The 15623-nt window shown below is 44.0% G+C and overlaps 1 protein-coding gene across 1 annotated transcript in view; it reads right to left on the bottom strand.

Moving 5' to 3' along the window:
• RNF175 (ring finger protein 175) overlaps positions 1-7508 on the bottom strand; it is a gene marked incomplete at its 5' end in the record, with an annotated part of 78409 nt that extends 70901 nt beyond the window's left edge. Inside the window, 1 exon segment of the mRNA XM_082633904.1 lies at positions 7458-7508. Coding sequence (XP_082490030.1) covers positions 7458-7508 — 51 coding nt within the window.
• Between the last annotated feature and the right edge of the window lie 8115 nt (positions 7509-15623).

The following is a 15623-nucleotide window of genomic DNA, read 5'->3' as shown; positions in this document are numbered from 1 at the left end:
GGGGCATTGAAAGCCTGTGTCTGGAGGAGGGATCCCAGCCCCATCCTCTATCAGGCCCCACGGGCATTGCCTTGCTCTACAAGGCCCTGTGCATCTCAAACCTGGAAACACAAAAACTTTTTTTAGCTTTTCTAACTAACTCTTAAGAAAATATTTTGAAAGCTTTGTTGCTGGTTGAGTAGAAATTGACAGAAGAGGGCTGGTGTAGGGTGGAGGCCCTCAGGTGGGTTGAGGGAGAAGGGTGGAAATAAAGAACAGCCCCAGCCCTGGGAAATCAGACATAGAGTTTTTTATTTGCCCACCCGCCCAGGCCATCCGAAGCTGGTGTCTAAGCAGATGGGGTCCCCCTTGTAACCGCACTGCATCTCTCCCTCCACTGTGGTGGGGTTAGTTTGGAAGGAGCTAGGAACAGCCTGGAAATCCTAAGTCTGAGAAGTGACGAAGTAAGGTGTGCGGGGGGGCCCTTCCTACCCCGGGTCCTTGGGGCATCTGATGGGACCAGTCCTCCTCCCTGGTTTCCATGCTGCAGTTGGTTGAACTATGTGCCTCCACGTCTGCCACCCCACCCCAAAGATATGGCCAATTCCTAACCTCTGGTATCCATGACTGTGATCTTATTTGGAAATAGAGTCTTTGCAGATGTGATCAAGTTACGGATCTTGGGATGGGATCATCCAGGATTTACAGTGGGCCTTAAAGCCAACGGCTGGTGTCCGTATAAGAGAAAGTCAGAGGGAGATTTGACACCCAGAGACACATAAGCACAGAGGAGAAACATGCAGGAGGAGGCTACGTGAAGACAGAGGCAGAGACTGGAGATAAGCAGTTATAAGCCAAAGACACTTGGAGTCCCCCGAGGCTGGAAGAGGCAAAGAAGGATTCACCCTAGGGTCTTTGGAGGGATCATGGCCCTGCCTATATGCAGGTTATGGACTTCTGGCCTCCAGAACTGTGAAAGAGTAAATTTCTAATTTTTTTTCCCTTTTCTGTCAATATTTATTTTATTTTCTGTATTTTTAAAATAATTTTTATCAGAGTACAGTTGATTTACAATGTTGTGTTAGTTTCAGGTGTACAGCATGGTGATTCAGTCATACATATACATGTATCTATTCTTTTTCAGATTCTTTTCCCATATAGGCCATTACAGAGTACTGAGTAGAGTTCCCTGTGCTATACAGTAGGTCCTTATTAGTTATCTATTTTATATCTAGTAGTGTGTGTATGTCATCCGAATCTCCCAATTTATCTCTCCAGTAAATTCCTATTGTTATGGCAGCTCTGGGAAATGGATACACGCATGTCCAACCCCAGCAGGTCTTTATACACTCCGGTTTGCAAGCAGCGGGGTGGATGGGGAGGGCATGACCCCTGTAAGCTCTGGGTCAAGCAGGCTGCACAGGTCCCGAGTGGACCCTGCAGGCAAGCCTGGCAGAGCAGCTTGGCTTATAATCTTTAGACGTGTGGCATGTGGGACTTTACTTGTACTCTTGCCCTGGGCCTATCAGATGTGGGCCTGCCACTTGGCTGGGGATGCTGGCTGCCAGGCAGCACATGGAAGACCAGAGGACTCTTTGTAAAACCATCCAGGACTAGAGAAAAAACTTACAGATATGGATCGTCATTATTCTTCCCGTGAAAATGTCCAGGTAGGTCCCCTTCCAGCGCAGCCTGCCTGTCAGCAAGTTCGCTCTGCTTACGGGAGCGTCTGAACAGTGTTTTAGTGTCTCCCCTTAAATATAAACAGATGGCCAAAGATCACCAAGTCCTTGAGTCAGGAAAGGGTTCTGCAATGATGACAAGGATCCCAGGCTTTAAAAATGGAAACAAACAAAAGCTCTTAGAAATGAAAAATTTGAGAACAGAAATTAAAAATCTAATGGAAAAGTTGAAGATAAATTATGAAACTCCCTCAGAAAGAATAACCAAAACCACCAAAGGATATGGAAAACAAGAAAGAAAATATATGAAAATTAGAGAATCTGGCCAGGAAATCTCAAATCCAAAATAGAGTAGTTCCAGAACAAGAGAACAAGATAGCTGAGAGTAAGAAATTTAAAAGAAATTCTACAAGAAAATTCCCAAGGATTGAAAGACACCTGTTTTCAAATGAAAGGACTCACCAGGTGCCCAGCACAATAAATGATAAAAGAGACATGTCAAGTCACACCAGTTGGAAATTTGAAAATTGTGGTTCAGAAGGAAGAGCCTATTCAGAGAGAAAATGCAGGTCAAATGTAAAGGATCAAAACTCAGGATGACACTGACCCCTGAACACCATCTCCACAAGTTACAAAGAGAGCAGAACAAAGTGTTCAAACTTCCAAGGGAAAATTACTTCTATAGACAAACTACCAATCAAGTCTGGAAGCAGAATTAAGATATTTATGGACATGCAACATTTCAAAAACATTCATCTCCCATGTGTCCTGTCTCAGGAGGCTCGACTAAAACAACAGAGTAAATTGAGAAAGAGAAAAACTGGATTTCCAGGAAAGAGGGGTGCAACCAGGAGAGTCCCCTCCAGGTGAAGGGATGCCCCAGGAGGACGGTGGAGGGGGATCCAGGACTGGTGTCTGGGCCTCAGACTGGGGATGCGGCCAGCCTAGACTGGACCAGGCATGGGGGGTTTCACCAAGTGCATCTCCAAGAAAAAGATGAAGCTGAGAGATCAGCCAGTGTGTTCTGGCATGTTGAGAAGATCCATACAATTCCAGCAGTGGGTTTGGGGATGAATGGGTGACTGGTACACAGAAAACTAAGGAAACCAGAACATGAAACTCAAGGGAAAGCAGAATAGTACAGAGTGCATGTGTAGCGACCCGCCTGGGAGTGACTAGTACTCACTAGAGTCACTAACATAGGCAGTGAGTGCAGACTTAGACAAGATGTGTGATGTAACTAAACTGAGAGGATGGAAGAAAGGAAAGCAGTGGGGGTCGGGTGGACAGGCTGGTGGGAGAGAGTATAGTTCTCACCATCCACAGTAGGGAATCAATCAGATAACACCAGTGACTAAAAATCAAGAAATGCTGCATGATCGTGTTATTGAAAATATGGAACACATACCAGAAAAAATGGGTGGAAGGGTTGAAAATTGTTGCCTCTGGGGAGTGGAAATCAGGAATGGGGAAAGGTGAATGAAAGTGGGGGTGCTTTTTTTGTTTGTTTTAAGTCTTACAGAATTATGTATGAGTCTTTAAATTTGGGATGTACAAAACTTTAATAAAAATTAACAATAAAAAGAAAAAATTCCCGTAACAACAAGGTATAATTTTCATCGAAAAGAATGAAAAGGGTGAAAATAGCCCTCTCACGCATGTCACGTGTGGGTGTACATTAAGACAGTTTCTCTGGAGAGAAATTTGGTAACCCATATCAAAATTGTAAGTGTTTGTCTATTCTAGTGTGGAATGTTCTAGGAATATTCTCTCAGGAAATGAAGAGATAAGGAAGGATGCCACAGGTGTTCATGTAATTTTATTTATAATATTGCAAAAGTGGCAACAGTCTATGTGTCAGTGTGGGGGGGATCAGTTAATGAGTTATGGTATCTCTCTGCAAAAGAAATCCATGTAGCTCTTTAAAAGGATGGGGCGGAGCCGTATCTATCAACACAGAAATATTTCCATGACGTATGGTTAAGAAAAAATGCATGCTCCAAAAACAGTTGTGTATAATATGAGCCTATCGGTGTAAATGTGCAGTTATATAGAATGAAGAACAGAGACATCCGGAAGAGAGAGAGATCCAGAACAGTTACCAAAATGTAACCATGACCCATGGGTGGTGCTGGATCTTGGGATATTTACTTCTTTTTTTTGAACATATTCTACATGAACACGGCACTTAAAAGAAATCAAGCAGTCATGTTTACTTGCCCCTTCTCCTAGTCTGTCAGTTGCTAAGCCCTTTTCTTCCCATCCCTGCATCATCATTCCAATCGACCTCTCCTCTCCTTTTAAGCCAAATCTCACTTTTGAGTTCTGGATTCTTCTACTGAAGTGACTCCTACACAAATCCACCTGGATGTCCCTCAGGCACACGAACTCAACCTGCCCCAAACTGAATACACTAATTTCACCCAAACTGCTCCCATTTCAGCGCCCCCCACCTCCCCCAATAGCCCCATGTCCCATCTACCCAATCGCTCAAAGCAGAAACCTGGGGCACCATTGTTGATCTAACCCTCCACCTCCAGCCTGTCATGCTCCCATTGACAGTACCTCTAAAGACCTCGCAAACCACTTCTTTCCACCTCTATGGCCTCTGTACCATCCCTGTTTTCATTCATTCAACAAATATTTATTGACCACCTCCTGTGTGCCAGGCACTGGGTGGGGCTGGCATACAATGGAGAATAAGACAGACGAGGTTGTGTTCTCATGAATGGAGCCTTGTGTGCGACAGAAAGCGTGGACAATAAACAAATAAACAAAACAATTACCTAATGGAGTAAATCCTAGAAGAAAATAAACACAATGTGTGATAAAGCATAACCGGTGGTGGGGGAGGGGTCCTGACTCTAGATGGGGGGGGGGGAAGGAGATGGAGATGGAACCAGGCACCAGGGCGCTCCCCTCCTCCCGGGGCCCTTGCCTTCGCCTTTCCCCTCTTCAAACAGTGAGGTGATCTTATCCAAAGCCACCTGATCACATTAGCATCCCCCTGGCCACCCTTGTTAATGCCCCTCATGAGGCCTCGTGTCTCTTTCTGGCCTCACCTCCATCCACTGCCCCTGCACACCCTCTGCTCCAACTGAGCAGAACCTTCTATCTCCTGAATGCTTTTTCTGCACGCCCAGCCTCCCTGTGGGTTGCCCTAGACCCACGTCCTGCAGGAAGCCCTTCAGGTTTGGCCCGTGAACACTGTTGCTGCACTGCACTGTCACTGATGACTATTTCCATGTCTGAATCTGCAGGAGGGCAGGGCTGGGCCACCCTCATCACTGAACCCCCACTGGTGTCTGTTCTTATCCTTTCTCACCCCAGCTGCTACCTTTCCCTTTCAACTCTTCCCTCAGGACAATCCATCTGATAGAAGAATCTTGCTAAAACGAGTGGCAAAAGCAGAACAGTAAACTCAAACTACTGATGTCCCTAGGGCACACGTGAGTGGGAGGGAAGGGTGTTAGGTTTGGAGCGCTGTGTCCAGCGATAAGGAATTCGTGTTACAGGGAGGAGGACAATATTCCTGTGCACAGAGAGGACGGGAGGGCCGTGAGGCAGAAGTGGGCCTTCTCGGGGGACGATAGAGCCTGCAAAGCAGATCTCAGTCAAGCAGAAGAGGGAACACATGAATCCACACTCTCTGCTCCCTTGCACCCCAACTTTGAGGCATCTCAAAAGCACGTGAGGCTAGCTGGCTCAGCAGACCCCAGGGGTGCCGCTGAGCTGTGGGGAGGAGGATGGTGGGGAATGGGGCGGACCTCTGCCACAGAGAGGTTGGCTGGGAGCTGCGCAGACTGCGTCCCAGGTCATGGGGTGTTTGCTCATTCGTCCACTCATTCATTCTTTCAGTGAATATTTCTTGACGTCCTGCCATTTGCCAGACTATTTTCAGTGCTGGAAACCTAGTAGCTAGTAAAGCAGGTGAAGTGCCTGCTCTCTTGGACCTTGGGATGGAGGCTCTTAGAGAAACAAATACACAAATAGACTACTTCAGGTGGCAATGGAGATGAAGGAAAATAAAACAGGGTGAGGTTTAGAGTGAGAGGGTGATATAATATATAAGGGGGTTAGTAAATTTTTACTGGGTGCTCAGTAACCCTATCTCTTTTTCTTTAGTTATCCCCAGCTCTTATAAAGTCTGGTTTAAACCAGCACTTCTCAAACTTTGATGTGCAGTCACCCAGGGGTCTGGTTAAAATGCAGATTTTAATTCAGTACGTCTGGGATGGGGACACAGACTCTCACTTCTAAATAACTCTCAGGTGACACCTTGGCTTCTGGTCCCTGGACCACACAGCTCTGTCTTTGGGGCTAAGGAGAAAGCTGTGGGTCCCTCCCAGTTAAGAGAGGGACCATGCCTCCTGAGGGCGACAGCAAGACAGTGATGTCAGCCTTAAGGGAGAGCAAACGGCAGCAGCAAAAGTGACCCTTGCCAGTCTTCTGCCCCTCCTGGTGGGCAGAGGTCTTCATCCATAACTCTCTCTGGATGATCCGGGTTTGAAACCAGCAAGGAAGCCATGGAGTTTCCTTAGAGCTTCTCCATTTTGGAGACGAGCTCCCAAATGCATAGTGCGGGACATGAGGCCTGCAGCAGCCTAGCTCTCTCCCTTATCTTTCACTACAAGCCTTCATGAACCCTGGATTTCTACCAGGGTCACAGTGAGTACTGCTCCCTCTCCCCTTTCCCCAGGGTCTCCATCCCCCAACACTGTTCTTCATCTCCAAGCAATTTGGTACTGCTGTTCCCTCCTTTTAGAATTTCCATTCCCCTCATGGCCACAAGGTCAGATCTCACCCATCCTCCAAGGACCAGCTCAAATGCCATGCCCCCCACCAGCCTTGCCCATCCCTGCTGCCAGGAACAATCCCTTGTTTCTTAGAAACCCTACAAAGTGTCACTTGAACCTGTTTTGGTTCAGTAATTTCTTCCTCCCCTCAATGAGTTATTTGTGTCCTAGTTTTACTTTCCTTCCAGGATGTGAGCTCCGAGAGGAAAGGCCCACCTCTAATCGTATTCTTCCCCACCCCCCCACCCCAGTTCCCAGTACCTGGTCATGACCTAAGAATTGTCCTATGGATGAAAAATAAATGAACGATTGGGTTTGAAATCACCACCAGCAGGAGGAAGAACGTGATAGCCCAGTGATTCTCAAAGCTCAAGCAGTAGCACCCCCTGGGAACTGGTTAGATTGCAAATGGTCTGGCCCTACCCCAGAGGTGAGGCTTGGAGACCCTGGGGGCAGAGCCCAGCAATTGATCTACATCTACTTTTTAACCAGCCCTCCAAGTGGCTCTGATGCTTCCTCCAGAGTGAGAACCATAGAGTTGAGCCTGATGTACATCCATCATTCCTCAGCTGTCCTCCTCTAGTGCCTCGGCCTTCACCCGGTTCTGCCAGGGAGCAAGGAGGAGAGAGGGGTGCAGCCAGCACGGAGGGCAGGGAATGGACAGGGCTGAGCAGAATGGATAGGGCTGAGCAGAAGGCTCACGCTGGAACAGACAGAGTGGGTGGGAGACATGGAGGGAAGGAGGAGGGAGGAAAAGAGGGGAAGGGGAGGAGGAAGGGGAGAAGAAAAGGAAAGAGGCAGAGAGGGAAATGGAGAGGAGCTCGGCCTCCTGGGGTGGGGTGGGGCGGGCCGAAGAGACAGCATTTTCCAGAAGGTCATCCCTCCCTCCATCCCTGGCCAGTTCACACCGGGTGCTGGTGCGGGACCCTGGAGACCTATCTGTGCAGGCCTTGGGACCCCAGCCCAATGTCCCCCCACACCCACACCCCATGCCCAGTACTTGTTCATGCTGGGGGAGCGCCTCAAGCCCCAGCGTCGCCCCCATGGCCATACCTCCGGCGCACACAGACGCTGCCGAGGGTCTCCGAGTCCGCGGGCAGAGGCTGCCCAGATGCCTAGCCCCAGGCAGTGCAGTCCCGGTACCAGCACGGGGAGCCTCCTGCAGAGCAGGGACGCACATGATTGTCACCATCACCACTGAGGAGACCCTCTGGGTCTCGGGGCCCTCTGCGGTGTAACCATTCCGTCAGCCGCCATCGCTAGTGAAACGTCCTGTGCCCCCTCCCCCTTCCCGTGCTCTGGGCTGGACCCAGCAGCTCTGTTACCAGGCTACAGGAAGGATAAGATGTAGGGAGTCTAAGAGTGAGCAGTGGAGATGAGAGAGGAGGGAGAACGAGCGAGGTCATTTTCTCCTCAGTTCTCTCCCTCAGAAGGGTTTATCAGAAGACAAGAGTTCAGGTGATGGTCCACATGCTCAGAGACTGACCCTCTGCTGCCTGCCCAGCCCCCTGACCCTTCCTCCTCAGTTATCTGCAGCCTCAGTCAGGTGGGACAGCTCCCTGGTAGAGTCCCATCGGCCCCTGCACAGATGACAAAGGAGGGAAACTCCACTGTGGGAGAATGCAGAGCCCCTTCACCGCTGTGCTCCTCCAGGACCTGGGCCTTCCCCTGGGAGATCACCTGAACTCTTGTCTTCTGGGTCCAGCCCATGTAATTTTCAACTTTGTTTCCCAAATCGAATGGTTGGCAGCTGACTCCGTCATCGATGTGGAAAAGATGAACTTTAGTCCTGTTGTTTAGCTGTAATTTCTTCAGCATGTTAGCCCCAGTCTGCTGCCCCCATCCTCTCCTGGTCTAGAGTCCCGAGGTGATTGTAATGATGTAAGAGAAGAAATGACATAATGTCATAAAGGTGCTTGAAAAACAAGGTGGAGTCAAGACTAGATAGACAAATATGGTATGTTGTACAGGAAGACAGAAATAGACCCATGGGATAGAGCAGAAAGACTCCAAATGGACACATGCATTGACAGGAACTATTTTTATGAGAAGAATGGCAAATCAGCAGCGAAAGGATGGACTGGGTTGTAATTAGCTTATCCATGTGAAAAAAGTTACAGCATAACAAGACAAACAGATGGTTTAAAAAGCAAAACTTTAAGAAGACAATTTAAAAGAATATCTTTGTCATCTCAATATAGTAAAGATATATTAAACAAGAGTCAAGAAGACCAAACCATAAAGGAAATGATTCATAAGTTAGTCTACGTTAAAATGTAAAATTTATGGGCTTCCCTGGTGGCGCAGTGGTTGCGAGTCCGCCTGCTGAAGCAGGGGACACGGGTTTGTGCCCCAGTCCGGGAAGATCCCACATGCCATGGAGCAGCTGGGCCTGTGAGGCATGGCCTCTGAGCCTCTGTGTCCGGAGCCTGTGCTCTGCAACGGGAGAGGTCACAACAGTGAGAGGCCTGCGTACCGCAAAAAAAAAAAAAAAAAAAAAAGTAAAATTTCTGTACAATGGAAAGTTGCCATTAAAAAGAAGCAAGCTGAGAGGACAGACAGCAGAAGTAAGAAGAACTACAATTCTGCAGCCTGTAGAACAAAAACCACATTCACAGAAAGATAGACAAGGTGAAAAGGCAGAGGGCTATGTACCAGATGAAGGAACAAGATAAAACCCCAGAAAAACAACTAAATGAAGTGGAGATAGGCAACCTTCCAGAAAAAGAATTCAGAATAACTATAGTGAAGATGATCCAGGACCTTGGAAAAAGAATGGAGGCAAAGATCGAGAAGATGCAAGAAATGTTTAACAAAGACCTAGAAGAATTAAAGAACAAACAAACAGAGATGAACAATGCAATAACTGAAATGAAAACTACACTAGAAGGAATCAGTAGAATAACTGAGGCAGAAGAATGGATAAGTGACCTGGAAGACAGAATGGTGGAATTCACTGCTGTGGAACAGAATAAACAAAAACGAATGAAAAGAAATGAAGACAGGGCTTCCCTGGTGGCTGAGTGGTTGAGTCTGCCTGCCAATGCAGGGGACACGGGTTTGTGCCCTGGTCTGGGAAGATCCCACATACTGCAGAGTGGCTGAGCCCGTAAGCCATGGTCGCTGAGCCTGCGTGTCTGGAGCCTGTGCTCTGCAACAGGAGAGGCCACAACAGTGAGAGGCCCGCATAACACACACACACACACACACACACACACACACACACACACACACAAAGAAATGAAGACCACCTAAGAGACATCTGGGACAACATTAAATGCAACAACATTCACATTATAGGGGTCCCAGAAGGAGAAGAGACAGAGAAAGGACCAGAGAAAATATTTGAAGAGATTATAGTTGAAAACTTCCCTAATATGGGAAAGCAAATAGCCACCCAACTCCAGGAAGTGCAGAGAGTCCCATACAGGATAAATCCAAGGAGAAACACACCAAGAAACATAGTAATCAAATTAGCAAAAATCGAAGACAAAGAAAAATTATTAAAAGCAGCAAGGGAAAAATGACAAATAATATACAAAGGAATTCCCATAAGGTTAACAGCTGATTTCTCAGCAGAAACTCTACAAGCCAGAAGGGAGTGGCATGATATACTTAAAGTGATGAAAAGGAACCAAGATTACTCTACCCGGCAAGGATCTCATTCAGATTTGATGGAGAAATCAAAAGCTTTACAGACAAGCCAAAGCTAAGAGAATTCAGCACCACCAAACCAGCTCTACAACAAATGCTAAAGGAACTTCTCTAAGTGGGAAATGCAAGAGAAGAAAAGGACCTACAAAAACAAATCCAAAACAATTAAGAAAATGGTCATAGGAACATACATATTGATAATTACCTTAAACGTGAATGGATTAAATGCTCCAACCAAAAGACACAGTCTCACTGAATGGATACAAAAACAAGAGCCATATATATGCTGTCTACTAGAGACCCACTTCAGACCTAGGGACACATTCAGACTGAAAGTGAGGAGATGGAAAAAGATATTCCATGCAAATGGAAATCAAAAAAAAAAAAAAAGCTGGAGTAGCAATTCTCATATCAGATAAAATAGACTTGAAAATAAAGAATGTTTCAAGAGACAAGGAAGGACATTACATAATGATCAGGGGATCAATCCAAGAAGAAGATATAACAATTACAAATATATATGCACCCAACATAAGAGAACCTCAAAACATAAGGCAGCTGCTAACAACTATAAAAGAGGAAATCGACAGTAACACAATAACAGTGGGGGACTTTAACATCTCACTTACCCCAATGGACAGATCATCCAAAATGAAAATCAATAAGGAAACAGAAGCTTTAAATGACACAGTAGACCAGATAGATTTAATTGATATTTAAAGGACATTCCATCCAAAAACAACAGATTACACTTTCTTCTCAAGTGCGCATGGAACATTCTCCGGGATAAGTCACAACTTGGGTCACAAATCAGGCCTCAGTAAATTTAAGAAAATTGAAATCATATCAAGCACCTTTTCTGACCACAACACTATGAGATTAGAAATGAATTACAGGGAAAAAAACGTGGAAAACACAAACATAGGGAGGCTAAACCATACATTACTAAATAACCAAGAGATCACTGAAGAAATCAAAGAGGAAATCAAAAAATACCTAGAGACAAATGACAATGAAAACACGATGGTCCAAAACCTATGGGATGCATCAAAAGAAGTTCTAAGAGGGAATTTTATAGCTATACAAGCCTACCTCAAGAAACAAGAAAAATCTCAAATAAACAATCTAACCTTACACCTGAAGGAACTAGAGAAAGAAGAACAAACAAAACCCAAAGTTAGCAGAAGGAAATAAATCATAAAGATCAGAGCAGAAATAAATAGAAATAGAAACAAAGAAATAGAAATAGAAACAAAGAAAACAATAGCAAGGATCAATAAAACTAAAAGCTGGTTCTTTGAAAAGATAAACAAAATTGATAAACCATTAACCAGACTCATCAAGAAAAAGAGGGAGAGGACTCAAATCGATAAAATTAGAAATGAAAAAGGAGAAGTTACAACAAACACTGCAGAAATGCAAAGCATCCTAAGAGACTACTACAAGCAACTCTTTGCCAATAAAATGGACAACCTGGAAGAAATGGACAAATTCTTAGAAAGGTATAACCTTCCAAGACTGAACCAGGAAGAAACAGAAGATATGAACAGACCAATCACAAGTAATGAAATTGAAAGTGTGATTAAAAATCTTCCAACAAACAAAAGTCCAGGACCAGAAGACTTCACAGGTGAATTCTATCAAACATTTAGAGAAGAGCTAACACCTATCCTTCTCAAACTCTTCCAAAAAATTGCAGAGGAAGGAACACTCCCAAACTCATTCTATGAGGCCACCATCACCCTGATACCAAAATCAGACAAAGATACTACAATAAAAGAAAATTACAGACCCATATCACTGATAAATATAGATGCAAAAATCCTCAACAAAATACTAGCAAACAGAATCCAACAACACATTAAAAGGATCATACACCATGATCAAGTGGGATTTATCCCTGGGATGCATGGATTCTTCAATATATGCAAATCAATCAATGTGATACACCATATTAACATTGTTAATATTAACATATTAACATGAACACATACACAATGTTAACATGATTAACATTAACATTAACATAAAAACCATATGATCATCTCAATAGATGCAGAAAAAGCTTTTAACAAAATTCAACACCCACTTATGATAAAAACTCTCCAGAGAGTGGCCATAGAGGGAACCTACCTCAACATAATCAAGGCCATATACGACAAACCCACAGCAAACATAATTCTCAATGGTGAAAAACTGAAAGCATTTCCTCTAGGATCAGGAACAAGACAAGGATGTCCACTCTCACCACTATTATTCAACACAGTTTTGGAAGTCCTAGCCACAGCAATCAGAGAAGAAAAAGAAATAAAAGGAATACAAATCGGAAAAGAAGAAGTAAAACTGTCACTGTTTGCAGATGACATGATACTATACATAGAGAATCCTAAAGATGCTACCAGAAAACTACTAGAGCTAATCAATGAATTTGGTAAAGTTGCAGGATACAAAATTAATACACAGAAATCTCTTGCATTCCTATACACTAATGATGAAAAATCTGAAAGAGAAATTATGGAAACACTCCCATTTACCGTTGCAACAAAAAGAATAAAATACCTAGGAATATACCTACCTAGGGAGACAAAAGACCTGTATGCAGAAAACTATAAGACACTGATGAAAGAAATTAAAGATGATACCAACAGATGGAGAGATATACCATGTTCTTGGATTAGAAGAATCAATATTGTGAAAATGACTATACTACCCAATGCAATCTACAGAATCAATGCAATCCCTATCAAGTTACCAATGGCATTTTTTACGGAACTAGAACAAAACATCTTAAAATTTGTATGGAGACACAAGAAACCCCAAATAGCAAAAGCAGTCATGAGGGAAAAAAGCGGAGCTGGAGGAATCAGACTCCCTGACTTCAGACTATACTACAAAGCTACAGTAATCAAGCCAATATGGTAGTGGCACAAAAACAGAAACATAGATCAATGGAACCAGATAGAAAGCCGAGAGATAAACCCACACACCTATTGTCAACTAATCTATGACAAAGGAGGCAAAGATATACAATGGAGAAAAGACAGTCTCTTCAATAAGTGGTGCTGGGAAAACTGGACAACTACACGTAACAGAATGAAATTAGAACACTCCCTAACACCATACACAAAAATAAACTCAGAATGGATTCAAGACCTAAATGTAAGACCAGACACTGTAAAACTTTTAGAGGAAAACATTGGAAAAACACTCTTTGACATAAACCATAGCAAGATCCTTTTTGATCCACCTTCTAGAGTAATGGAAATAAAAACAAAAATAAAGAAATGGGACCTAATGAAAGTTCAAAGTTTTTGCACAGCAAAGGAAACCATAAACAAGACCAAAAGACAACCCTCAGAATGGGAGAAAATATTTGCAAATAAATCAATGGACAAAGGATTAATCTCCAAAATATATAAATAGCTCATGCAGCTCAACTTTTTTTTTTCTTTTTTGTGGAACATGGGCCTCTCACTGTCGCGGCCTCTCCCGTTGCGGAGCACAGGCTCTGGATGCGCAGGCTCAGCAGCCATGGCTCACGGGCCCAGCCACTCCGTGGCATGTGGGATCTTCCCGGACCGGGGCACGAACCCATGTCCCCTGCATCGGCAGGCAGACTCTCAAGCACTGCGCCACCAGGGAAGCCCCATGCAGCTCAATATTAAAGAAACAAACAACCCAATCCAAAAATGGGCAGAAGACCTACGTAGACATTTCTCCAAAGAAGACATACAGATGACCAAGAAGAACATGAAAAGCTTCTCAACATCACTAATTATTAGAGAAATGCAAATCAAAACTACAATGAGATATCACCTCACACCAGTTGGAATGGGCATCATTAGAAAATCTACAAACAACAAATGCTGGAGAGGGTGTGGAGAAAAGGGAACCCTCTTGCACTGTTGGTGGGAATGTAAGTTGATACAGCCACTATGGAGAACAGTATGGAGTTTCGTTAAAAAAACTAGAAATAGAATTACCATATGACCCAGCAATCCCACTACTGGGCATATACCCAGAGAAAGCCATAATTCAAAAAGACACATGCACCCCAATGTTCCTTGCAGCACTATTTACAATAGCCAGGTCCTGGAAGAAACCTAAATGCCCATTGACAGACGAATGGATAAAGAAGTTGTGGTACATATATACAATGGAATATTACTCAGCCATAAAAAGGAACAAAATGAATCATTTGTTGAGACCTGGATGGATCTAGAGACTGTCATACAGAGTGAAGTAAGTCAGAAAGAGAAAAACAAATATTGTATATTAATGCATATATGTGGAACCTAGAAAAATGGTACAGATGAACCGGTGTGCAGGGCAGAAATTGAGACACAGATGTAGAGAGTAAATGTATGGACACCAAGTGGGAAAAGTTGTGGGGGGTCGGGGTGGTGGTGTGCTGAATTGGGCGATTGGGATTGACATGTATACACTGATGTGCATAAAATTGATGACTAATAAATACCTGCTCTATAAAAAATAAATAAAATAAAATTCAAAAATTCAAAAAAAAGATGTGGTATGCACACACACACACACACACACACACAAATAAAAAAATAAAAATAAAAAGAAGCAAGCCTTGGACCAAGGGAATATATTTGCATTTATGTAGCTGTCAAAGGATCAGTGCTCAGAATAAACAGAACTGTTAGAAATAATTTTTTTCAAAAAATCTAAATCATTAGAAAATGGTCAAGGGATGTAAACCAATTGGAAGAAATAGTTATGAGATGTTTTTGTAATTTAAAGATAATTAATTACTGCATTTATGTATATAAGAGTTAATCTAAAGTGCATGCTTCACAGAGATGACTTGTATATGTTAAATTAGCGAATGCAAAGTGTGTTCCTTCCACCTTCCCACCCATTCTGACCATCTATTAATTTCCCCGTTCTCTGCTGAGAACAACCAAACTGCTGATGGCTGATGGTGCCCCCTAATGGTTTGATCTTTCAAAAGACCACTATATTGCTTTATAAATGATCTTTTCCAAGCAACTTTCTTTTTCCCTGTGCCCCTTTCCTCTTTCTCATGCCCTTCTCATAGTGATAGACAAAATTTGTATTTCATCTTCATCATTACAGCTAAAATGGGTGATTCAGGATGTCTTCAGCCAGGTGCAGTGCTGGTCACGTGGAGTAGGAGCTGGAGGGAGGGAGTCTAGGAGCCTGGCGGGGCCTCTCCTCTGTGAAGGGCTGGCAATGGCAGATTCAGTCTAAATGGGGCAGGGGGGTCAAGTTCAAAACCATCCAGGCAATGTGAGTAATCAACTGCTTGCCTGGTCTCAAAAATCAGTATTAAAAGAGGTGCCAAAAGTTCTGCACTTCAGTGATTCTCGGGGTCAGGGGCAGCCTGGGTCATTGATGGGGGCAATCATCCCTTAAAGGAAAGCGACCCCAAAGCCAGGTTCTACCTTAGAAGATGGAGTGGCTGCAAAGAGATAATTAGGCTGACTTTCCACCCCGGCACTTCAACCTCCATCCCCTCATCCCCCTC

Source organism: Mesoplodon mirus (assembly GCF_964341445.2).
Source record: "Mesoplodon mirus genome assembly, chromosome: 2".
NCBI classification, from domain to species: Eukaryota; Metazoa; Chordata; class Mammalia; order Artiodactyla; family Ziphiidae; genus Mesoplodon; species Mesoplodon mirus.
The sequence above is the reverse complement of the archived record's forward strand: the minus strand, read 5'-3'. Positions and strand labels throughout refer to the sequence as shown.